This window comes from Ranitomeya variabilis, chromosome 4 (genome assembly GCF_051348905.1).
Source record: "Ranitomeya variabilis isolate aRanVar5 chromosome 4, aRanVar5.hap1, whole genome shotgun sequence".
In the NCBI taxonomy this organism is placed as follows: Eukaryota; Metazoa; Chordata; class Amphibia; order Anura; family Dendrobatidae; genus Ranitomeya; species Ranitomeya variabilis.
Genome location: NC_135235.1, coordinates 641711424 through 641737741, shown reverse-complemented (window position 1 = coordinate 641737741; position 26318 = coordinate 641711424). Strand labels below are relative to the sequence as shown.

General features: G+C 57.3%; 2 protein-coding genes and 1 long non-coding RNA gene across 4 annotated transcripts in view; all 3 read left to right on the top strand.

Annotated features, from left to right (window-relative positions):
- Positions 1 to 26318, top strand: part of LOC143767357 (uncharacterized) — a 340694-nt gene that overhangs the window by 122103 nt on the left and 192273 nt on the right. The gene's annotated exons all lie outside the window — the stretch shown is intronic.
- LOC143767363 (uncharacterized) overlaps positions 1978 to 26318 on the top strand; it is a 127794-nt gene continuing 103453 nt past the window's right edge. Inside the window, exons 1-6 of one of the 2 annotated variants that reach the window (XM_077255630.1) lie at positions 1978 to 2037; positions 6283 to 6421; positions 6550 to 6729; positions 6813 to 6936; positions 7020 to 7117; positions 8098 to 8188. In XM_077255630.1, coding sequence (XP_077111745.1) covers positions 6350 to 6421; positions 6550 to 6729; positions 6813 to 6936; positions 7020 to 7117; positions 8098 to 8188 — 565 coding nt within the window. In that variant the 5' untranslated portion in view covers positions 1978 to 2037; positions 6283 to 6349. Of the gene's footprint in view, positions 2038 to 6273; positions 6422 to 6549; positions 6730 to 6812; positions 6937 to 7019; positions 7118 to 8097; positions 8189 to 26318 lie in introns of both variants that reach the window. The other variant, XM_077255629.1, reaches the window with a different exon arrangement.
- Positions 14030 to 26318, top strand: part of LOC143767418 (uncharacterized) — a 24823-nt gene continuing 12534 nt past the window's right edge. The window contains exon 1 of the long non-coding RNA XR_013213705.1: positions 14030 to 14626. This is a non-coding gene — a long non-coding RNA (uncharacterized LOC143767418). The remainder of the gene's footprint in view (positions 14627 to 26318) is intronic.

Here is a 26318-nt window from a genome sequence, read left to right as displayed (position 1 = left end):
TTGTAAACTCTGTGGTGGATTTTTCTAGTTTTTAATACTGACCGCACAGCATTCTGTCCTGCTCTATCTATCTAGCTAGATTGGCCTCCTTTGCTACATCCTAGTTTCATTCTGTGTATGTCATTTCCCTCTCCACTCACAGTCAATATTTGTGGGGGGCTGTCTGTCCTTTGGGAATTTTCTCTGAGGCAAGATAGCTTTCCTGTTTCTATCTTTAGGGGTAGCTAGTCCTCCGGCTGTGACGAGGTGTCTAGGGAGTGACAGGAACATCCCACGGCTACTTCTAGTGTTGTGTTAAGCTCAGGAACTGCAGTCAGTACAGGTACCACCTCCTCCAGAGCACGTCCCATGTTGCTCCTAAACCACCAGTTCATAACACATACCCACATGTCTCGAGTTCAAGCAGTAGTAGATTCGCTCAGAGCCGCGGGCTTGACGGCAAATCCCAAGAAATGTGCGATAGGGCTCGGGGAAGCCTGATACTTAGGATAAGTGATCGGCCATAGGGTTATCAAACCCCAAATAAATAAAATCAACGAACGATCTTTCACTTAAAACAGTCTATGTGGTTTATTTTCTCCATAAACCATAGAAACATGAACAAAAGGCAAACAGTCTTACATCAGACAGACAAATCCTCAATGTCCATAGTAGAGCTCCGCTCTCTCAGGTCTATGGGCATACAGGCAGTTCCATGTCCAGCACACAGGCTCTATAGCCTAAACACGGTCTCTCTGTGTGCTGTTCAGGACGTCCATCCCCACTTGGAACCGTTCAACACACAGGCCCCTTTGTAGTGTCCAGCCGGGACACATGGAAATCTGTCCACACTGACACTCCCAAACACTCTCCACCCATGTGCCAAATGCATCTCCATTACATAGTTGTAACCACACCCAGGTACCTATCACATGGCTAGTCAGGTGATCGTCACATCACCACAGGTCCTCAAACATACAACCACACACAGGCTTCATCTTGGGTGTTCAGACACCCCCTTCGGTGGGTATGTAGGTGACTGGACCCACCCAACTCTTCAAGTCACCTGGAAGCCTCCCAATGTAAAGTAAATCTCTCAGCAGTAGATATGCTGAGAAAAACACGCCCAGGCTTCCATCACAGGGCCACCCTCCTCTGTGATACATAATAGCCATTCATCAGGACACCGGTCAGTGTCTCACCATCACAGTTACGCCTCCAAGCGTATCCTGAGGACCCCATACAACGCACCCTAGCTATAACAGGGGTCACTGCCTCACAATGTAGACATTAAACTTATATTGTGAGACAAGTATACCTTGAATTAACCTTTTCATATTGAAGATGACTCAAACAAATGGAAAGATCTCACCTCATAAGTTGGAACCCTCACAAATACATGGGACAGTAGTAGCTTGCATCTGGCATCAGACAGGGAGAAATTGCATGCTGTCTGACCCTGTGCCCCAAAACTCCCACCCTTACAAGGCAGTCCACAGCTGACCATAGAAAACTACTACATATCTTGATGTTCCCTATGCGCCGCCCAACGCGTTTCTTCCATCATGAGTTCCTCAGGGGAATAGCATATATGACTTGATTAGTCCATAGGAGATGATGAAATAGAATCTCTCATACAGCAGTCTAGTATCTGTGTCAATACCTCTGTCACCTGTCTTTAACTGGGGCTCTTTAAATCCAAGTTCTTCATCTACAGGTACATTCAATGTGTATTGATCAAAATGTAATTACCTTATATGCACCAGTCATACCCTTCATACCTTTCACCTCCTGTTATCTGATTGCATCAGCCGTCAACTGCATGGAAAGATGCGGGCTGAGTATCGGAGCCCACATCATAGACAAGGACACAGCCTTTGACTTAAATTTATGTCAAAGGTCGTGAAGGGGTTAAGCAAAGTATCACGGCAGCTAAAGTATCGTGAAGTGCAGTTATTTCAACGGCCTGGAATTAACATCCATCTCCTCTCTTTACACAGGTACAATATCTGCTTGCTGTCATCTACTGCTTATCATCCTGCAACATTCCCTTTAATGGTATATGACAGTGCCTACTGAATGTGTGCTAAATCCATTTGTTGCATTGTACTCACTGCTGTGTATCCATGCTGCAGCTACAGGAGATGTTATCTGGTGCAAGGTGTTACAGCATATGGATGTGGCCAGGCCCAGTGCCTTTGATCATGTAACCTCCCCTGGTGTGTTGGCCAATTGCTAATTTATCCCAAATAAGGTCCCACAATCCCTTTCACCTATCCTCTACTTGGTCCTATAAATTTAGTAGCTTTCTAGGGAGGCATGCCTGTGGGTCAGGCACACGTTTCTCTGCAGCAAAAGTATCACGGTAGCTAAAGTATCGTTAAGTGCAGATATTTCAACGGCAGTTAGTAACGGCAGTAGTCAGCACCCCACTCTATGTATCTGTCTCTTTTGGGTATGTCAGCTGAGTAAGCACTTATTATTTGATTCTAGCTTTTCTATTAACCCATCTTACTCCTTCAACATGTTTACATATGCCCTTACAGTGTTTGCTCCACTAATCCTCTCCTTCGCTATCCACAAACCCCAGCACCCTCTAATGAAATAATCATCTCCCCTTCCCTCTTACCTACCCACCTGTCCTCCTCTGCTGACCTGCTCCTCAACCTCAAATCTGTCCTAATAAAACATAACGTGAACCTGACGCCCACCCCCCTGCTCCCTCTCTCTGGAGCACTCTGGAATGCCCACTCAATCTGCAATAAGCTTCATGTGATTCATGACCTTTTTCTCTCTCACAAGCTTGCCTTCCTTGGCCTCACAGAAACATGGCTAACACCCTCTGACACTGCCTTCCCCGCTGCACTGTGTTACGGCGGCCTCCACTTCACCCACACCCCTCTCCCCGGCAACAGACATGGTGGAGGAGTGGGTCTTATCCTTTCTTGTAACTTCACTTTTAACCCAATCCCACCTCTACCCTTCATTATTCTCACCTTTTTTGAAGTCTACTCTGTCCGCATCTACTCTCCCTCCAACCTCCAAGTGGCCGTCATATATCGACCTCTGGGCCCAGCCACTGCCTTTTTTGACCAATTCTCCACCTGGCTTCTTCACTTTCTCTCTGCTGACATTCCCACCATCATCATGGGTGACTTCAACATCCCCACTGATACCCTTCCGTCAACAGCCTCCAAACTTCTGTCCCTTACTTAATCTTTTGGACTTACTTAGTGGTCCTCCACAGCCACACACGCAGACAGACATACACTAGACCTGGTCTGCACCTGTCTCTGCTCTCTGTCTAACTTCACCACCTCCCCTCTCCCTCTATCAGACCACCATCTGCTCACTTTCTCATCCCTTTCCTCCTCATCAGTCACCCATGTCCATCAACATGCGCACCCCCGCAGAAACCTCACACATCTAGACACCCACACACTCTCTGACTCTATCCTACCACTGGCATCTATATCCTCACTCCACGACACAGACAGTGCCACTGCTTTCTACAATGCCACTCTCGCATCAGCTATTGACACGTTTGCCCCTCTCGCTCATGGCAGAGTGCGACGCATCAATAGACAACCCTGGCACAATAACATCACTAAAAAGCTCCGGCAAGTGTCCACAGTTGCAGAGCAGTGTTGGAAGAAAACACATTCGCAAGACGACTTCACTGCATTCAGACAGGCAACACTCGCTTTTATATCTGCTCTTACCTCTGCTAAACAGGCCTACTTCACAACCCTCGTATCTTCCCTATCCTCCAACCCCCAACAGTTATTCAAAACCTTTAACTCCCTCCTCCACCCCCCACTGCCACCTCCAACCTCCCTCATCTCTGCTGAGGACTTTGCCACACACTTTAAAAATAAGATCGACCAAACAAGGCATGTCTTCATAGTTCAACCACCACAACCCCTTTGTATACCAGGCCAATGCCTAAACCCCATAACCTCCCTATCCAACATCACTGAAGGGCGGCTTAATTGTCTCCTCTCCAAATCGCACCTCACCACCTGTGTACTTGACCCCATCCCATCTCCTCCCCAACCTCACCGCCACTCTTATCCCATCCCTAACCCACCTCTTTAACCTATCACTAACTTCTGGCACCTTCCCTCCTGCTTTCAAAAATGCCACAATCACGCGTATCCTTAAAAAGCCAACCCTCGATCCAACTGCTATGTCCAGCTATCGCCCAATATCGCTGCTCCAATTCGCTTTCAAACTCCTGGAGCAGCACATCCACGCTGAACTTTCCTCCCACCTGTCATCTAACTTGCTCTTTGACAATCTGCAATCTAGTTTCCGCCCCATCACTCAACTGAGACAGCCCTGACCAAAATGACTAACGACCTACTTGCAGCCAAAGCTATCAGACAATACTCTGTACTCCTCCTTCTAGACCTGTACTCTGCTTTCGACACAGTTGACCACTGCCTCTTACTACAGATCCTCTCCTCCTTTGGCATCAAAGACCTCGCCCTATCCTGGATCTCCTCATACCTTTCCAACCGCACATTCAGCGTCTCCCACTAATACCCCCTCTCTGTTGGAGTCCCCCAAGGCTCTGTTTTAGGACCCCTACTGTTCTCAATCTATACACTTGGCCTGGGACAACTCATATAGTCCCATGGATTCCAGTACCACCTTTATGCTGATGACACTCAGATCTACCTTTCTGGCCCAGACGTCACCTCTCTGGCCTCTTTCACACTTCAGTCTTTTGTCGTCAGTTTGAAACCGCCATTTTTGTCAAATAGCGGATCCGCCATTTTTTTTTTGCGGATCCGCTATTTTCCCATAGACATGCATTAGCGACGGATTGTGGTGGATGGTCGTCCGTTCCATCCGCCATGCGACGGATCCGTTGAGATTTGGCGAAAGTCATCTAGACATAGATGGACAGTATAATGTTTTTTGTCTGCGCCGAAATGGCGGTTCGCGACGGATCCGTCACGTCCGCCATTCCATAGAATGGCCGCCTATGCGCGACGGATCCGTCGCAACCGTCATATCGGCGGATCCGTCGCCCCAATCTGCTTTTTCAATTGCACATGCTCCAAAAAGTAGATACTTGTCCCAGACAACCACCAAGTAACGGATCCGTCAAAAAAACTGATCCGTTAGAACCGTTTTCTCAACAATTGTGACGGATCCGTCGATCTGTCACTATCTCGGAGGTGACTGACGCCAAACAACTGAAGTGTGAAAGAAGCCTCTGCTGTCCAGAATCCCAGAGTGTCTATCAGCCATATCCTCCTTCTTCTCCTCTGGCTTCCTCAAACTCAATGTGGAAAAATTTGAACTCATCATCTTTCCTCCATCTCATAGATCTTCCTTACCTGACCTATCTATCGCAATTAACGACATCACGCTTTCCCCCATACCGGAAGTCTGTGCCTCAGAGTAACCCTTGACTCTGCCCTGTCCTTCAAACCGCACATCCAAGCTCTTTAAACCTCCTGTCGCCTCCAGCTCAAAAATATCTCCAGAATCCGTCCTTTCCTCAACCGTCAATCTACTAAAATGCTTGTTAATGCCCTCATCATCTCCCGCCTTGACTACTGCAACATCCTTTTATGTGGCCTCCCTGCTAACACCCTTGCACCTCTCCAGTCCATCCTTAACTCTGCTGCCTGACTTATTCATCTCTCTCCTCGCTACACCTCTGCTTCCCCCCTCTGCAAATCTCTTCACTGGCTCCCACTCCCTCAGCGTATCCAGTTCAAATTACTAATACTGACCTACAAAGCCATCCATATCCTGTCTCCTCCATATATCTCTGAACTAATCTCCTGATATCTTCCCTCACGTAATCTCCGGTCCTCCCAAGACCTCCTTCTCCACACTTATTCGCTCCTCACCCAACCGCCTCCAATGTTTCTCCCGAATATCCACCATCCTCTGGAATTCTTTGCCCCAACACGTCCGACTTTCAACCACATTCGGATCCTTCAGACGGAACCTGAAAACCCACCTCTTGAGGAAAGCCTACAGCCTGCACTGACCCCGCTGCCTCCTCACCACTACCGGAGCTACCGCCTCACCAACACCGGAGCTGCTGCAACCTTCGACCTGCTGTCTCCTTCCCCACCATCCTGTAGAATGTAAGCCTGCAAGGGCAGGGTCCTCGCCCCTCTGTATCAGTCTGTAATTGTTAGTCTGCTTACTGTAAGTGATATCTGTAATTTGTATATAACCCCTTCTCATGTACAGCACCATGGAATCAATGGTGCTATATAAAGAAATAATAATAATAATGATATTATATCGGCTCATCTTCAGCTCATTCAGGTACCTACAATATTGGATTAGTAGAGATCTTCTATATAAGAGAATTTTCCTGTTTGACCCGTCAAGGATGGATAAGGACAAGATGGCGGAAAGGATATTACACCTCACCCTAGAGATCCTCTTCCGGCTTACTGGAGAGGTGAGAGATTGTGATGACGTCACATTACTTCATTCTTATCTATGGGAATAACACATGGACAGAACTGGAGAGGTGAGGACTCTGGAAATGTCTGTCGTGAGATATATTAATGTATCTCTCCATAACAGGATTACACAGTAGAGAAGAAGACCTCTAGTGAGCGCTGTCAGACCCATGTGTCTGAGGGATGGGGAAGATCCCTGAGCTTAATCACTGGGTCTCCACCTCACCCCCTGATACATGAGGACATCAATGACCAGAAGATCCTAGAACTCACCTACAAGATTATTGAGCTGCTGACTGGAGAGGTGACAATGCTGGGAATGCTGGGACATTATTATGTAACGCTATGGAGGGATCGGGGGGATGACGGTATCATTGTATGTGTCAGGTTCCTATAAGGTGTCAGGATGTCGCCGTCTATTTCTCCATGGAGGAGTGGGAGTATTTAGAAGGACACAAAGATCTGTACAAGGACGTCATGATGGAGGTTCCCCAGCCCCTCACATCACCAGGTAATAAACATTACTAAATACACACGACCTGTAATTTTCTCTATATAAAGACTGAATTAAGTCCCTGTATGTGTTTCCTCCAGTTTTATACAGTAAGAGCACAACACCAGAGAGATGTCCCCGTCCTCTTCTTCCACAGGATTGTAAGCAAGAAATTCCCAATGTTCCTCAAGATCATCAGGTAGATGTAGAGAAGGTGTCATGAGATTACCTCCATGATTTATAGAAGACTTTAAAGGTCTTGTGTTCAGTCTTGTTATATCCACCAGTATTATACACTGATTTGCCAATATATTAGAAACATCTGTATGGAAATGGATCCTGTGGATATTAGCAACTCATCAATGGAAGGAGTCAGAGGATTTCAATAATTTTTCTGACAGGTGGTGCACAGTTATGTACTGCAGATGAATACTATAGAGCTACAACTAACATATCCAAATTAACAACTCTTCATCATAGATGGACACAGATAGTTCCAGTGTCATTGATGTCTAAGGTATCAAAAAAGTCTTCAGTGGACAAAAGAGAGTAAAAATTATATGTGGACTAACATTGTGTGGTCAGATGAATTGAGATTTCTGTTGCACCGTTCTGACGGGAGGGTCAGAATTTCGCACAAGTAGCATAGATCTATGTACGCTTCCTGTGTGGTGTCAAGATTTCAGGCTGGTTGAGGTGAGGTAATGGTGTGGAGAAGATTTTTGTGTCACATCTTAGGTGCCCTGATATCTGTTCATTTTTATAGTAATGCTTACCTAAGCTGTGTGTGCAAACATTGTGGTTCATGCCTTTATGGCAGAAGGACAACACGCCATGCCATAAAAGTAATTTAGTCATGGATTGCTCCTGGGAACATGATAGCTAGGTTTTTATTTCTTCCCTGACTTTCACTGTTCCTTTAATTTAGTCTGGGATAAAGACCTGTCCATATAATTTGAGGCAACTGTAAAAAGCTACCCTGGAGTTTCTCACAGTTTCCTGGTTATGGAGACTGCTGGTTAGAATTAGGAGGACAAGTTGGATTTATACAGGAGACCTGCAGCTATGTGATAACTACTGCTGTCATTTTTGTTCGACATGTTAATTTATGATCTTTGTTTATTCATCTAAATCATCTCACACAACTTCTCCATTTGTCTATGACTTATAATATTTCAGGGTAAAGATCTGACCCATATTAATACTACAGAGACATATGTGAGGGGTGATGAGCGGTGTAAGGAGGAGATTCCTACAGATATCTGCACAGGTGAGTAGTGTCCACTAAATGCAGAGAAGTCACAGATTCTACAAAAAAACAATAATAATAATAATAATAATAAAAAAAATCTCTCTCTATATATTTATATATATATATAATTGTCTAAGGGGCACTTCCGTCTGTCTGTCTGTCATGGAAATCCCGCATCGCTGATTGGTCGCGGCCACCAGTCAGCAACGGCTACAGCCTGGCCGAGAATTAGTCCCCCCCTACTCCCCTCCAGTCAGCGCTCACACAGAGTTAATGGCAGCGTTAACGGGCCGCGGTGTAACGCACTCCCTTAATGCTGCTATTAACCCCGTTAAAAAAATCTAAAAAAAAAAAATAGTAAAAAATCAAAAAACCTGCTATTCTCACCTTCCGTCGTCCGCCGATGCACGCACGGCTGCCGCCAGCTTCCATTCCCAGAGATGCATTGCGAAATTACCCAGAAGTAATTTTGCAATGCATCTCTGGGAACGGAAGCTGGTGGCAGCAGCGCGCGCATCGGGACAGCTTCGCTGGATGCAGGAGGGTGAGTATATAACTATTTTTTATTTTCATTATTTTTTCTAACAGGAATATGGTGGCCACGCTGCTATATACTACATGGGCTGTGTTATATACTGCGTGGCTGCTATATACTGCGTGGGCAGTGTTATATACTGCGTGGGCTGTTATATACTGCCTGGGCTGTGTTATATACTGCGTGGGCTGTGCTGTATATTACGTGGGCTGTGTTATATACTGCGTGGCTGCTATATACTACATGGGCAGTGTTATATACTTCGTGGGCTGTGTTATATACTGCGTGGGCTGTGTTATATACTGCGTGGCCACTGTTATATACTGCATGGGCTGTGTTATATACTGCATGGGCTGTGTTATATACTGCGTGCCCTGGGTTATATACTGCGTGGCTTTGTTATATACTGCGTGGGCTGTGTTATATACTGCGTGGGCTGTGCTATATATTACGTGGGCTGTGCTATATATTACGTGGGCTGTGTTATATACTGCGTGGGCTGTGTTATATACTGTGTGGGCTGTGTTATATACTGCGTGGGCTGTGTTATATATTACGTGGGCTGTGTTGTATACTGCGTGGGCTGTGTTATATACTGCGTGGGCTGTGTTAAACACTGCGTGTGCTGTAGTATATACTGCGTGAGCTGTGTTATATATTACGTGGGCTGTGTTATATATTACGTGGGCTGTGTTATATACTGCGTGGGCTGTGTTATATACTGCGTGGGCCGTGTTATATACTACGTGGCTCCTATATACTACGTGGCCTGTGCTATATACTATGTGGCCGCTATATACATACATACATACATACATATTCTAGAATACCCGATGCGTTAGAATCGGGCCACCATCTGGTGTGTATATATATATATATATATATATATATATGTATACTGTATGCATACACGATGTGCCAGCACACTGCGACTTATGAATACATGAACTCCAGTATTGATGTAGACGTTAAAAAAATGTAAAGTATTTAGCAAATTTTGTTCAAGGAGTGCAAAAGCCATCCAACCATATGAAACTGTACTGAAATTTGAATGGTCCCTATCACTAATGTCCTACCTCTTCATGCGCCAAACTATACTTCATTTGAATGGGAAGTGAAAGAAAACCAGGTACACAACTTGAAAATTAAAACCTTATCTGGGAAGGATGTGTAGATAATGGTGCTGAGCCCTGGATGGATGGTACTATTAAAATAATGTACAGGTGCGCAAAGATGTTTTAATTGCGAGCTATGTCACTGATTTTCTTTCACTTTCCTATTCAGATGAGGCCTGGTTTGGCACATGGAGAGGTAGGACATATAGTGGTTAGGGACCATCCATATTTAGGTACACCATTTACGCAATAGTGGAGTTCATGTATTCATTATTCACAATGTGGTCACGCATTGCATTCTACTCAGTCGCTTACTTGTAGAATTATTTGTTGAATTTCTTAGGGTTTGTTCACACAGTTTCTTATGTGGATTTTATGCTGAAAAATGTTGTGCTTAAAACAAAACAAACCCATTATTACACAGTTTTATATGGTGATTTCTTATCTACAGCCATAGCACACTTCTGAGCTATTGTAGAAGAAATACTTCTGTATTCACAGTACTGACTCAGTACCGGACATTGTGCTCAGTGGATGTCTCTAAATATACTTTTGAAGGGGCCAAGGTTAAGCTCAACAGCTGGACCTTGGTAATTTTGAAATTTTTGAATTTCAGCATGCCGCTCGCGTCGCTCGATCCCGACGGCCTCCTGAGGGGGAATCAGGTGGCGGAAATTTGATAAACGCTTTCGCTTCCGAAATCATGTTTTCGGCCTCCCGACCGGCCGCGAGGCCGGGCTTGAGGCTGGTATCGCGCATGCCGCGGTCTTATGGCGTGCCGGATGTGGCGGTAACGTTTTCGCGCCAAAGAAGTTTTCGAAAGTCAAGTCCAAATAGCCAGACGTGAATGCTCAAAAAACGCACGTTTAACCGGGTCTCACTCAAAATAGCCAGACGTGAATGCTCAAAAAACGCACGTTGGGCCTGCTCTCACTCAATTTTTTTCTAAATTTCACCGCTGAGCGACGAAACGCGTGCCCATTTGCGGCCCAAAGGCCGGGGGGTGCGCCTGACGCCGACGCCGCTTCGAAGTGACGCTTCGCGGGCCGGTTACGGATGCGCAAACTTGGCTATTCTGTGGGATGTGCAAAATATGGGTCTTTAACCGGCTCTCACTCAACTGACCGTCACTGCTTCATTTTCACCACCAGGTGTCATCTGTCGCTTAAAAATCATTCAATCGTTGCCACACATAACTCAGCCGCATTTCTGGAGATTGAACACCAGATGGCAGCTGTGCTTTCTAAAAGCCATTTAGCATAGACGAATGTCTGAGCAAATGTCTGGGGCAGGGGAGGGTGTGGGACGAATCGAGTGCTTGTCACTAATCCCCGGTCCTCTGCACGGTCTGTCCGGTGCGGAGGGGGCGGGGCCAGTGCTGTGCGTCCGGGGCTCTCTTCATCTCCCCTGCTGTGTGCAGTAACATCGGCAGTGGCGGGGGAGGGTGTGTGACGCCCCGGGTGCTTGTCACTAATCCCCGGTCCTCTGCACCGTCTGTCCGGTGCGGAGGAGGCGGGGCCAGTGCTGTGCGGTCGGGGGTCTCTTCATTTCCCCTGCTGTGTGCAGTAACATCGGCAGTGGCGGGGGAGGGTGTGTGACGCCCCGGGTGCTTGTCACTAATCCCCGGTCCTCTGCACCGTCTGTCCGGTGCGGAGGAGGCGGGGCCAGTGCTGTGCGGTCGGGGGTCTCTTCATTTCCCCTGCTGTGTGCAGTAACATCGGCAGTGGCGGGGGAGGGTGTGTGACGCCCCGGGTGCTTGTCACTAATCCCCGGTCCTCTGCACCGTCTGTCCGGTGCGGAGGAGGCGGGGCCAGTGCTGTGCGGTCGGGGGTCTCTTCATTTCCCCTGCTGTGTGCAGTAACATCGGCAGTGGCGGGGGAGGGTGTGTGACGCCCCGGGTGCTTGTCACTAATCCCCGGTCCTCTGCACCGTCTGTCCGGTGCGGAGGAGGCGGGGCCAGTGCTGTGCGGTCGGGGGTCTCTTCATTTCCCCTGCTGTGTGCAGTAACATCGGCAGTGGCGGGGGAGGGTGTGTGACGCCCCGGGTGCTTGTCACTAATCCCCGGTCCTCTGCACCGTCTGTCCGGTGCGGAGGGGGCGGGGCCAGTGCTGTGCGGTCGGGGGTCTCTTCATCTCCCCTGCTGTGCAGTAACATCGGCACTGGCGGGGGAGGGTGTGTGACGCCCCGGGTGCTTGTCACTAATCCCCGGTCCTCTGCACCGTCTGTCCGGTGCGGAGGAGGCGGGGCCAGTGCTGTGCGGTCGGGGGTCTCTTCATCTCCCCTGCTGTGCAGTAACATCGGCACTGGCGGGGGAGGGTGTGTGACGCCCCGGGTGCTTGTCACTAATCCCCGGTCCTCTGCACTGTCTGTCCAGTTTTCGGGGTCATTTTTCCTTGAAGCAGATTTTAAATGTGTGCATTAGCATCAGCTAAGGATTCCTCAGATTTTCCAGCAAAAAACGCATATAAAAAAAAAAAATCGCATGCGGTTTTCATGCGTTTTTGCGGTAAAAATCTAAGGAAACCTTAGCTGATACTAATGCACACATTAGAAATCTGCTGCAATGAAAAAAGACCCCAAAAACCGGGGTCACAGTGACTTTTTTGTTGTAGATAAGTGTGTGCTGTCTGGTGCACGGTGGGCGGGGTCAGCGCTGTGTGCCCCCGGGGCTCATAGATGCCCCCCTGTGCTCCGGTGTGTGGCGCAGGGTGGGCGGAGTCAGCGCTGCGTGCCTCCGGGGCTTATACATCTCCCCCCGGGTTTTACTGTGTGTGGGTCGGGGTGGGCGAGGTCAGCGCCGTGTGGTGCGGTGTGGGCGGAGTCGGCGCCGTCTGCCCCCGGGGCTCATAGATGCCCCCCTGTGCTCCGGTGAGTGGCGCAGGGTGGGCGAGGTCAGCGCCGTGTGGTGCGGTGTGGGCGGAGTCGGCGCCGTCTGCCCCCGGGGCTCATAGATGCCCCCCTGTGCTCGGGTGTGTGGCGCAGGGTGGGCGGAGTCAGCGCCGTGTGCCCCCGGGGCTCATAGCTCTCCCCCTGTGCTCCGCTGTGTGGTGCAGGGTGGGCGGGGTCAGGGCCAGTGCTGCCCGTGGTGGGCGGGGCCAGTGCTGCGCCCCTGGGGCTCATTCATTCCCCGGCTGTGTGCTGTTACGGCGGACAGTGGCGGGGGAGGGGCGGTGTGTGAGGAGGTTGTCACTCATCCCCCTTCTCAGCACTGTCTGGCCGGTGGGCGGGGTCCCAGCTGTGCGGCCGGAACCAGGAAGTCACTCGCCGGCCTGTGTGCATAGTGGAAGGGGGAGGAATCCTGTGACACGTCCCCTGTAGTGAAGGCAGCAAATTAAGAATAACATCCTCTGCCCGGCTGTAAGGTGAAGCGGGGGGAGGGGCGAGGGGCGGCCGGGTTCTGTGTGACATGGCGCCGAGCCCGCCCGCTGCTTTCCCGTTCTGACTTCAGCAACAATGACGTGACCTGTGAGCGCCAGATTTGAATCTTGGAGCTGCCGGCCGGTAAGTATGAGCCCGTATCGGCACCACCGCTGCATGTATGTATGGGGTCAGCTGTGGGGGGGGGCACTGCGGGGGGAGACAGGCTGTCCTTGGATGGGGACCGGGAGCTTAGCACAGTGTATGGGGGGGCACTGCGGGGGAGACAGGCTGTCCTTGGAGGGGGACCGGGAGCTTAGCACAGTGTATGGGGGGGCACTGCGGGGGAGACAGGCTGTCCTTGGAGGGGGACCGGGAGCTTAGCACAGTGTATGGGGGGGCACTGCGGGGGAGACAGGCTGTCCTTGGATGGGGACCGGGAGCTTAGCACAGTGTATGGGGGGGGGGGCAGTGCGGGGGAGACAGGCTGTCCTTGGATGGGGACCGGGAGCTTAGCACAGTGTATGGGGGGGGGGGGGGGCAGTGCGGGGGAGACAGGCTGTCCTTGGAGGGGGACCGGGAGCTTAGCACAGTGTATGGGGGGGGCACTGCGGGGGAGACAGGCTGTCCTTGGAGGGGGACCGGGAGCTTAGCACAGTGTACTGGGGGGCACTGCGGGGGAGACAGGCTGTCCTTGGAGGGGGACCGGGAGCTTAGCACAGTGTATGGGGGGGGGCAGTGCGGGGGAGACAGGCTGTCCTTGGAGGGGGACCGGGAGCTTAGCACAGTGTATGGGGGGGCACTGCGGGGGAGACAGGCTGTCCTTGGAGGGGGACCGGGAGCTTAGCACAGTGTATGGGGGGGGGGGGGGGCACTGCGGGGGAGACAGGCTGTCCTTGGAGGGGGATGGTGAGCTGAGCGCAGTGTATGGGGGCACTGCGTGGGAGACAGGGTCCCTGCAATGGGAAGTGAGGACAATGTATAGGGTCAGCTGTGGGGGGCATGGCAGGATACAGGGGTTCCCTGTGGGGTAGGGGAGGGTTAGGGGGAGCTGAGCACAGTCACTCAGCTGTGAACACTGATTATGAATGCAATGTTTCCCTTATTAATTATTGTTCTTTCTTTCCCTGTCTCTCAGTAGGTAACACTTGGGGCAGTCGCCCGCTCGCTGTGTGTCTGCTGGGAATATACGCTCGTGGAAGAACGGGTTAATGTACCAGTACAATTAATAGGGCTTAGAAGAAAAAATGTCAAAATTCAAAAATTTCCTTTTTTTTTCTTCTCTTTTCAAATAGGTAACAAGGCATCGTGCAGACTAAACTCGCTCAAGACCTGGCGGGACAAGGACTCCAAGTTTCCCTAATGGACGACATCGCTATGGAGGAACACTGCTCTCCGGCCTCCATCATCATCATGTGGAGCAGCTAAACCTCTTCAGCCTCGGTTTGGGTAAGTGACAATCCATGTATGGTCTAAGGAGCTGTCATGGCACATGTACATACATGTATGTGTATACATGTATATACAGTCAGCTGTCATGGCACTCAGGAAGTCACACCAGGGGGCTGTGTGGCTCTGTAGTCCTCTACAGCACCACACAACCCCCTCTACAGCGCCACACAACCATCTCTACAGCACCACACAACCCCCTCTACACCACCACACGACCCCCTCTACACCACCACACGACCCCCTCTACAGCGCCACACAGCCTCCACAGCCCCATACCAGACCCACGGACTCCCTCAGCCCCCCTTTACTGGCCCCTGCAGCACGCCACAGGCTCTGACAGGCTGTCCCACAGCCCCTCAGAGCCAGCATGCTCAGCCCCTCAGAGCCAGCATGCTCAGCCCCTCAGAGCCAGCATCATGCTCAGCCCCTCAGAGCCAGCATCATGCTCAGCCCCTCAGAGCCAGCATCATGCTCAGCCCCTCAGAGCCAGCATCATGCTCAGCCCCTCAGAGCCAGCATCATGCTCAGCCCCTCAGAGCCAGCATCATGCTCAGCCCCTCAGAGCCAGCATCATGCTCAGCCCCTCAGAGCCAGCATCATGCTCAGCCCCTCAGAGCCAGCATCATGCTCAGCCCCTCAGAGCCAGCATCATGCTCAGCCCCTCAGAGCCAGCATCATGCTCAGCCCCTCAGAGCCAGCATCATGCTCAGCCCCTCAGAGCCAGCATCATGCTCAGCCCCTCAGAGCCAGCATCATGCTCAGCCCCTCAGAGCCAGCATCATGCTCAGCCCCTCAGAGCCAGCATCATGCTCAGCCCCTCAGAGCCAGCATCATGCTCAGCCCCTCAGAGCCAGCATCATGCTCAGCCCCTCAGAGCCAGCATCATGCTCAGCCCCTCAGAGCCAGCATCATGCTCAGCCCCTCAGAGCCAGCATCATGCTCAGCCCCTCAGAGCCAGCATCATGCTCAGCCCCTCAGAGCCAGCATCATGCTCAGCCCCTCAGAGCCAGCATCATGCTCAGCCCCTCAGAGCCAGCATCATGCCCAGCCCCTCAGGCAGCACCAGGCTGCCAGCATCATGCCCAGCCCCTCACAGGCAGCACCAGGCTGCCAGCATCATGCCCAGCCCCTCACAGGCAGCACCAGGCTGCCAGCATCATGCCCAGCCCCTCACAGGCAGCACCAGGCTGCCAGCATCATGCCCAGCCCCTCACAGGCAGCACCAGGCTGCCAGCATCATGCCCAGCCCCTCACAGGCAGCACCAGGCTGCCAGCATCATGCCCAGCCCCTCACAGGCAGCACCAGGCTGCCAGCATCATGCCCAGCCCCTCACAGGCAGCACCAGGCTGCCAGCATCATGCCCAGCCCCTCACAGGCAGCACCAGGCTGCCAGCATCATGCCCAGCCCCTCACAGGCAGCACCAGGCTGCCAGCATCATGCCCAGCCCCTCACAGGCAGCACCAGGCTGCCAGCATCATGCCCAGCCCCTCACAGGCAGCACCAGGCTGCCAGCATCATGCCCAGCCCCTCACAGGCAGCACCAGGCTGCCAGCATCATGCCCAGCCCCTCACAGGCAGCACCAGGCTGCCAGCATCATGCCCAGCCCCTCACAGGCAGCACCAGGCTGCCAGCATCATGCCCAGCCCCTCACAGGCAGCACCAGGCTGCCAGCATCATGCCCAGCCCCTCACAGGCAGCACCAGGCTGCCAGCATCATGCCCAGCCCCTCACAGGCAGCACCAGGCTGCCAGCATCATGCCCAGCCCCTCACAGGCAGCACCAGGCTGCCAGCATCATGCCCAGCCCCTCACAGGCAGCACCAGGCTGCCAGCATCATGCCCAGCCCCTCACAGGCAGCACCAGGCTGCCAGCATCATGCCCAGCCCCTCACAGGCAGCACCAGGCTGCCAGCATCATGCCCAGCCCCTCACAGGCAGCACCAGGCTGCCAGCATCATGCCCAGCCCCTCACAGGCAGCACCAGGCTGCCAGCATCATGCCCAGCCCCTCACAGGCAGCACCAGGCTGCCAGCATCATGCCCAGCCCCTCACAGGCAGCACCAGGCTGCCAGCATCATGCCCAGCCCCTCACAGGCAGCACCAGGCTGCCAGCATCATGCCCAGCCCCTCACAGGCAGCACCAGGCTGCCAGCATCATGCCCAGCCCCTCACAGGCAGCACCAGGCTGCCAGCATCATGCCCAGCCCCTCACAGGCAGCACCAGGCTGCCAGCATCATGCCCAGCCCCTCACAGGCAGCACCAGGCTGCCAGCATCATGCCCAGCCCCTCACAGGCAGCACCAGGCTGCCAGCATCATGCCCAGCCCCTCACAGGCAGCACCAGGCTGCCAGCATCATGCCCAGCCCCTCACAGGCAGCACCAGGCTGCCAGCATCATGCCCAGCCCCTCACAGGCAGCACCAGGCTGCCAGCATCATGCCCAGCCCCTCACAGGCAGCACCAGGCTGCCAGCATCATGCCCAGCCCCTCACAGGCAGCACCAGGCTGCCAGCATCATGCCCAGCCCCTCACAGGCAGCACCAGGCTGCCAGCATCATGCCCAGCCCCTCACAGGCAGCACCAGGCTGCCAGCATCATGCCCAGCCCCTCACAGGCAGCACCAGGCTGCCAGCATCATGCCCAGCCCCTCACAGGCAGCACCAGGCTGCCAGCATCATGCCCAGCCCCTCACAGGCAGCACCAGGCTGCCAGCATCATGCCCAGCCCCTCACAGGCAGCACCAGGCTGCCAGCATCATGCCCAGCCCCTCACAGGCAGCACCAGGCTGCCAGCATCATGCCCAGCCCCTCACAGGCAGCACCAGGCTGCCAGCATCATGCCCAGCCCCTCACAGGCAGCACCAGGCTGCCAGCATCATGCCCAGCCCCTCACAGGCAGCACCAGGCTGCCAGCATCATGCCCAGCCCCTCACAGGCAGCACCAGGCTGCCAGCATCATGCCCAGCCCCTCACAGGCAGCACCAGGCTGCCAGCATCATGCCCAGCCCCTCACAGGCAGCACCAGGCTGCCAGCATCATGCCCAGCCCCTCACAGGCAGCACCAGGCTGCCAGCATCATGCCCAGCCCCTCACAGGCAGCACCAGGCTGCCAGCATCATGCCCAGCCCCTCACAGGCAGCACCAGGCTGCCAGCATCATGCCCAGCCCCTCACAGGCAGCACCAGGCTGCCAGCATCATGCCCAGCCCCTCACAGGCAGCACCAGGCTGCCAGCATCATGCCCAGCCCCTCACAGGCAGCACCAGGCTGCCAGCATCATGCCCAGCCCCTCACAGGCAGCACCAGGCTGCCAGCATCATGCCCAGCCCCTCACAGGCAGCACCAGGCTGCCAGCATCATGCCCAGCCCCTCACAGGCAGCACCAGGCTGCCAGCATCATGCCCAGCCCCTCACAGGCAGCACCAGGCTGCCAGCATCATGCCCAGCCCCTCACAGGCAGCACCAGGCTGCCAGCATCATGCCCAGCCCCTCACAGGCAGCACCAGGCTGCCAGCATCATGCCCAGCCCCTCACAGGCAGCACCAGGCTGCCAGCATCATGCCCAGCCCCTCACAGGCAGCACCAGGCTGCCAGCATCATGCCCAGCCCCTCACAGGCAGCACCAGGCTGCCAGCATCATGCCCAGCCCCTCACAGGCAGCACCAGGCTGCCAGCATCATGCCCAGCCCCTCACAGGCAGCACCAGGCTGCCAGCATCATGCCCAGCCCCTCACAGGCAGCACCAGGCTGCCAGCATCATGCCCAGCCCCTCACAGGCAGCACCAGGCTGCCAGCATCATGCCCAGCCCCTCACAGGCAGCACCAGGCTGCCAGCATCATGCCCAGCCCCTCACAGGCAGCACCAGGCTGCCAGCATCATGCCCAGCCCCTCACAGGCAGCACCAGGCTGCCAGCATCATGCCCAGCCCCTCACAGGCAGCACCAGGCTGCCAGCATCATGCCCAGCCCCTCACAGGCAGCACCAGGCTGCCAGCATCATGCCCAGCCCCTCACAGGCAGCACCAGGCTGCCAGCATCATGCCCAGCCCCTCACAGGCAGCACCAGGCTGCCAGCATCATGCCCAGCCCCTCACAGGCAGCACCAGGCTGCCAGCATCATGCCCAGCCCCTCACAGGCAGCACCAGGCTGCCAGCATCATGCCCAGCCCCTCACAGGCAGCACCAGGCTGCCAGCATCATGCCCAGCCCCTCACAGGCAGCACCAGGCTGCCAGCATCATGCCCAGCCCCTCACAGGCAGCACCAGGCTGCCAGCATCATGCCCAGCCCCTCACAGGCAGCACCAGGCTGCCAGCATCATGCCCAGCCCCTCACAGGCAGCACCAGGCTGCCAGCATCATGCCCAGCCCCTCACAGGCAGCACCAGGCTGCCAGCATCATGCCCAGCCCCTCACAGGCAGCACCAGGCTGCCAGCATCATGCCCAGCCCCTCACAGGCAGCACCAGGCTGCCAGCATCATGCCCAGCCCCTCACAGGCAGCACCAGGCTGCCAGCATCATGCCCAGCCCCTCACAGGCAGCACCAGGCTGCCAGCATCATGCCCAGCCCCTCACAGGCAGCACCAGGCTGCCAGCATCATGCCCAGCCCCTCACAGGCAGCACCAGGCTGCCAGCATCATGCCCAGCCCCTCACAGGCAGCACCAGGCTGCCAGCATCATGCCCAGCCCCTCACAGGCAGCACCAGGCTGCCAGCATCATGCCCAGCCCCTCACAGGCAGCACCAGGCTGCCAGCATCATGCCCAGCCCCTCACAGGCAGCACCAGGCTGCCAGCATCATGCCCAGCCCCTCACAGGCAGCACCAGGCTGCCAGCATCATGCCCAGCCCCTCACAGGCAGCACCAGGCTGCCAGCATCATGCCCAGCCCCTCACAGGCAGCACCAGGCTGCCAGCATCATGCCCAGCCCCTCACAGGCAGCACCAGGCTGCCAGCATCATGCCCAGCCCCTCACAGGCAGCACCAGGCTGCCAGCATCATGCCCAGCCCCTCACAGGCAGCACCAGGCTGCCAGCATCATGCCCAGCCCCTCACAGGCAGCACCAGGCTGCCAGCATCATGCCCAGCCCCTCACAGGCAGCACCAGGCTGCCAGCATCATGCCCAGCCCCTCACAGGCAGCACCAGGCTGCCAGCATCATGCCCAGCCCCTCACAGGCAGCACCAGGCTGCCAGCATCATGCCCAGCCCCTCACAGGCAGCACCAGGCTGCCAGCATCATGCCCAGCCCCTCACAGGCAGCACCAGGCTGCCAGCATCATGCCCAGCCCCTCACAGGCAGCACCAGGCTGCCAGCATCATGCCCAGCCCCTCACAGGCAGCACCAGGCTGCCAGCATCATGCCCAGCCCCTCACAGGCAGCACCAGGCTGCCAGCATCATGCCCAGCCCCTCACAGGCAGCACCAGGCTGCCAGCATCATGCCCAGCCCCTCACAGGCAGCACCAGGCTGCCAGCATCATGCCCAGCCCCTCACAGGCAGCACCAGGCTGCCAGCATCATGCCCAGCCCCTCACAGGCAGCACCAGGCTGCCAGCATCATGCCCAGCCCCTCACAGGCAGCACCAGGCTGCCAGCATCATGCCCAGCCCCTCACAGGCAGCACCAGGCTGCCAGCATCATGCCCAGCCCCTCACAGGCAGCACCAGGCTGCCAGCATCATGCCCAGCCCCTCACAGGCAGCACCAGGCTGCCAGCATCATGCCCAGCCCCTCACAGGCAGCACCAGGCTGCCAGCATCATGCCCAGCCCCTCACAGGCAGCACCAGGCTGCCAGCATCATGCCCAGCCCCTCACAGGCAGCACCAGGCTGCCAGCATCATGCCCAGCCCCTCACAGGCAGCACCAGGCTGCCAGCATCATGCCCAGCCCCTCACAGGCAGCACCAGGCTGCCAGCATCATGCCCAGCCCCTCACAGGCAGCACCAGGCTGCCAGCATCATGCCCAGCCCCTCACAGGCAGCACCAGGCTGCCAGCATCATGCCCAGCCCCTCACAGGCAGCACCAGGCTGCCAGCATCATGCCCAGCCCCTCACAGGCAGCACCAGGCTGCCAGCATCATGCCCAGCCCCTCACAGGCAGCACCAGGCTGCCAGCATCATGCCCAGCCCCTCACAGGCAGCACCAGGCTGCCAGCATCATGCCCAGCCCCTCACAGGCAGCACCAGGCTGCCAGCATCATGCCCAGCCCCTCACAGGCAGCACCAGGCTGCCAGCATCATGCCCAGCCCCTCACAGGCAGCACCAGGCTGCCAGCATCATGCCCAGCCCCTCACAGGCAGCACCAGGCTGCCAGCATCATGCCCAGCCCCTCACAGGCAGCACCAGGCTGCCAGCATCATGCCCAGCCCCTCACAGGCAGCACCAGGCTGCCAGCATCATGCCCAGCCCCTCACAGGCAGCACCAGGCTGCCAGCATCATGCCCAGCCCCTCACAGGCAGCACCAGGCTGCCAGCATCATGCCCAGCCCCTCACAGGCAGCACCAGGCTGCCAGCATCATGCCCAGCCCCTCACAGGCAGCACCAGGCTGCCAGCATCATGCCCAGCCCCTCACAGGCAGCACCAGGCTGCCAGCATCATGCCCAGCCCCTCACAGGCAGCACCAGGCTGCCAGCATCATGCCCAGCCCCTCACAGGCAGCACCAGGCTGCCAGCATCATGCCCAGCCCCTCACAGGCAGCACCAGGCTGCCAGCATCATGCCCAGCCCCTCACAGGCAGCACCAGGCTGCCAGCATCATGCCCAGCCCCTCACAGGCAGCACCAGGCTGCCAGCATCATGCCCAGCCCCTCACAGGCAGCACCAGGCTGCCAGCATCATGCCCAGCCCCTCACAGGCAGCACCAGGCTGCCAGCATCATGCCCAGCCCCTCACAGGCAGCACCAGGCTGCCAGCATCATGCCCAGCCCCTCACAGGCAGCACCAGGCTGCCAGCATCATGCCCAGCCCCTCACAGGCAGCACCAGGCTGCCAGCATCATGCCCAGCCCCTCACAGGCAGCACCAGGCTGCCAGCATCATGCCCAGCCCCTCACAGGCAGCACCAGGCTGCCAGCATCATGCCCAGCCCCTCACAGGCAGCACCAGGCTGCCAGCATCATGCCCAGCCCCTCACAGGCAGCACCAGGCTGCCAGCATCATGCCCAGCCCCTCACAGGCAGCACCAGGCTGCCAGCATCATGCCCAGCCCCTCACAGGCAGCACCAGGCTGCCAGCATCATGCCCAGCCCCTCACAGGCAGCACCAGGCTGCCAGCATCATGCCCAGCCCCTCACAGGCAGCACCAGGCTGCCAGCATCATGCCCAGCCCCTCACAGGCAGCACCAGGCTGCCAGCATCATGCCCAGCCCCTCACAGGCAGCACCAGGCTGCCAGCATCATGCCCAGCCCCTCACAGGCAGCACCAGGCTGCCAGCATCATGCCCAGCCCCTCACAGGCAGCACCAGGCTGCCAGCATCATGCCCAGCCCCTCACAGGCAGCACCAGGCTGCCAGCATCATGCCCAGCCCCTCACAGGCAGCACCAGGCTGCCAGCATCATGCCCAGCCCCTCACAGGCAGCACCAGGCTGCCAGCATCATGCCCAGCCCCTCACAGGCAGCACCAGGCTGCCAGCATCATGCCCAGCCCCTCACAGGCAGCACCAGGCTGCCAGCATCATGCCCAGCCCCTCACAGGCAGCACCAGGCTGCCAGCATCATGCCCAGCCCCTCACAGGCAGCACCAGGCTGCCAGCATCATGCCCAGCCCCTCACAGGCAGCACCAGGCTGCCAGCATCATGCCCAGCCCCTCACAGGCAGCACCAGGCTGCCAGCATCATGCCCAGCCCCTCACAGGCAGCACCAGGCTGCCAGCATCATGCCCAGCCCCTCACAGGCAGCACCAGGCTGCCAGCATCATGCCCAGCCCCTCACAGGCAGCACCAGGCTGCCAGCATCATGCCCAGCCCCTCACAGGCAGCACCAGGCTGCCAGCATCATGCCCAGCCCCTCACAGGCAGCACCAGGCTGCCAGCATCATGCCCAGCCCCTCACAGGCAGCACCAGGCTGCCAGCATCATGCCCAGCCCCTCACAGGCAGCACCAGGCTGCCAGCATCATGCCCAGCCCCTCACAGGCAGCACCAGGCTGCCAGCATCATGCCCAGCCCCTCACAGGCAGCACCAGGCTGCCAGCATCATGCCCAGCCCCTCACAGGCAGCACCAGGCTGCCAGCATCATGCCCAGCCCCTCACAGGCAGCACCAGGCTGCCAGCATCATGCCCAGCCCCTCACAGGCAGCACCAGGCTGCCAGCATCATGCCCAGCCCCTCACAGGCAGCACCAGGCTGCCAGCATCATGCCCAGCCCCTCACAGGCAGCACCAGGCTGCCAGCATCATGCCCAGCCCCTCACAGGCAGCACCAGGCTGCCAGCATCATGCCCAGCCCCTCACAGGCAGCACCAGGCTGCCAGCATCATGCCCAGCCCCTCACAGGCAGCACCAGGCTGCCAGCATCATGCCCAGCCCCTCACAGGCAGCACCAGGCTGCCAGCATCATGCCCAGCCCCTCACAGGCAGCACCAGGCTGCCAGCATCATGCCCAGCCCCTCACAGGCAGCACCAGGCTGCCAGCATCATGCCCAGCCCCTCACAGGCAGCACCAGGCTGCCAGCATCATGCCCAGCCCCTCACAGGCAGCACCAGGCTGCCAGCATCATGCCCAGCCCCTCACAGGCAGCACCAGGCTGCCAGCATCATGCCCAGCCCCTCACAGGCAGCACCAGGCTGCCAGCATCATGCCCAGCCCCTCACAGGCAGCACCAGGCTGCCAGCATCATGCCCAGCCCCTCACAGGCAGCACCAGGCTGCCAGCATCATGCCCAGCCCCTCACAGGCAGCACCAGGCTGCCAGCATCATGCCCAGCCCCTCACAGGCAGCACCAGGCTGCCAGCATCATGCCCAGCCCCTCACAGGCAGCACCAGGCTGCCAGCATCATGCCCAGCCCCTCACAGGCAGCACCAGGCTGCCAGCATCATGCCCAGCCCCTCACAGGCAGCACCAGGCTGCCAGCATCATGCCCAGCCCCTCACAGGCAGCACCAGGCTGCCAGCATCATGCCCAGCCCCTCACAGGCAGCACCAGGCTGCCAGCATCATGCCCAGCCCCTCACAGGCAGCACCAGGCTGCCAGCATCATGCCCAGCCCCTCACAGGCAGCACCAGGCTGCCAGCATCATGCCCAGCCCCTCACAGGCAGCACCAGGCTGCCAGCATCATGCCCAGCCCCTCACAGGCAGCACCAGGCTGCCAGCATCATGCCCAGCCCCTCACAGGCAGCACCAGGCTGCCAGCATCATGCCCAGCCCCTCACAGGCAGCACCAGGCTGCCAGCATCATGCCCAGCCCCTCACAGGCAGCACCAGGCTGCCAGCATCATGCCCAGCCCCTCACAGGCAGCACCAGGCTGCCAGCATCATGCCCAGCCCCTCACAGGCAGCACCAGGCTGCCAGCATCATGCCCAGCCCCTCACAGGCAGCACCAGGCTGCCAGCATCATGCCCAGCCCCTCACAGGCAGCACCAGGCTGCCAGCATCATGCCCAGCCCCTCACAGGCAGCACCAGGCTGCCAGCATCATGCCCAGCCCCTCACAGGCAGCACCAGGCTGCCAGCATCATGCCCAGCCCCTCACAGGCAGCACCAGGCTGCCAGCATCATGCCCAGCCCCTCACAGGCAGCACCAGGCTGCCAGCATCATGCCCAGCCCCTCACAGGCAGCACCAGGCTGCCAGCATCATGCCCAGCCCCTCACAGGCAGCACCAGGCTGCCAGCATCATGCCCAGCCCCTCACAGGCAGCACCAGGCTGCCAGCATCATGCCCAGCCCCTCACAGGCAGCACCAGGCTGCCAGCATCATGCCCAGCCCCTCACAGGCAGCACCAGGCTGCCAGCATCATGCCCAGCCCCTCACAGGCAGCACCAGGCTGCCAGCATCATGCCCAGCCCCTCACAGGCAGCACCAGGCTGCCAGCATCATGCCCAGCCCCTCACAGGCAGCACCAGGCTGCCAGCATCATGCCCAGCCCCTCACAGGCAGCACCAGGCTGCCAGCATCATGCCCAGCCCCTCACAGGCAGCACCAGGCTGCCAGCATCATGCCCAGCCCCTCACAGGCAGCACCAGGCTGCCAGCATCATGCCCAGCCCCTCACAGGCAGCACCAGGCTGCCAGCATCATGCCCAGCCCCTCACAGGCAGCACCAGGCTGCCAGCATCATGCCCAGCCCCTCACAGGCAGCACCAGGCTGCCAGCATCATGCCCAGCCCCTCACAGGCAGCACCAGGCTGCCAGCATCATGCCCAGCCCCTCACAGGCAGCACCAGGCTGCCAGCATCATGCCCAGCCCCTCACAGGCAGCACCAGGCTGCCAGCATCATGCCCAGCCCCTCACAGGCAGCACCAGGCTGCCAGCATCATGCCCAGCCCCTCACAGGCAGCACCAGGCTGCCAGCATCATGCCCAGCCCCTCACAGGCAGCACCAGGCTGCCAGCATCATGCCCAGCCCCTCACAGGCAGCACCAGGCTGCCAGCATCATGCCCAGCCCCTCACAGGCAGCACCAGGCTGCCAGCATCATGCCCAGCCCCTCACAGGCAGCACCAGGCTGCCAGCATCATGCCCAGCCCCTCACAGGCAGCACCAGGCTGCCAGCATCATGCCCAGCCCCTCACAGGCAGCACCAGGCTGCCAGCATCATGCCCAGCCCCTCACAGGCAGCACCAGGCTGCCAGCATCATGCCCAGCCCCTCACAGGCAGCACCAGGCTGCCAGCATCATGCCCAGCCCCTCACAGGCAGCACCAGGCTGCCAGCATCATGCCCAGCCCCTCACAGGCAGCACCAGGCTGCCAGCATCATGCCCAGCCCCTCACAGGCAGCACCAGGCTGCCAGCATCATGCCCAGCCCCTCACAGGCAGCACCAGGCTGCCAGCATCATGCCCAGCCCCTCACAGGCAGCACCAGGCTGCCAGCATCATGCCCAGCCCCTCACAGGCAGCACCAGGCTGCCAGCATCATGCCCAGCCCCTCACAGGCAGCACCAGGCTGCCAGCATCATGCCCAGCCCCTCACAGGCAGCACCAGGCTGCCAGCATCATGCCCAGCCCCTCACAGGCAGCACCAGGCTGCCAGCATCATGCCCAGCCCCTCACAGGCAGCACCAGGCTGCCAGCATCATGCCCAGCCCCTCACAGGCAGCACCAGGCTGCCAGCATCATGCCCAGCCCCTCACAGGCAGCACCAGGCTGCCAGCATCATGCCCAGCCCCTCACAGGCAGCACCAGGCTGCCAGCATCATGCCCAGCCCCTCACAGGCAGCACCAGGCTGCCAGCATCATGCCCAGCCCCTCACAGGCAGCACCAGGCTGCCAGCATCATGCCCAGCCCCTCACAGGCAGCACCAGGCTGCCAGCATCATGCCCAGCCCCTCACAGGCAGCACCAGGCTGCCAGCATCATGCCCAGCCCCTCACAGGCAGCACCAGGCTGCCAGCATCATGCCCAGCCCCTCACAGGCAGCACCAGGCTGCCAGCATCATGCCCAGCCCCTCACAGGCAGCACCAGGCTGCCAGCATCATGCCCAGCCCCTCACAGGCAGCACCAGGCTGCCAGCATCATGCCCAGCCC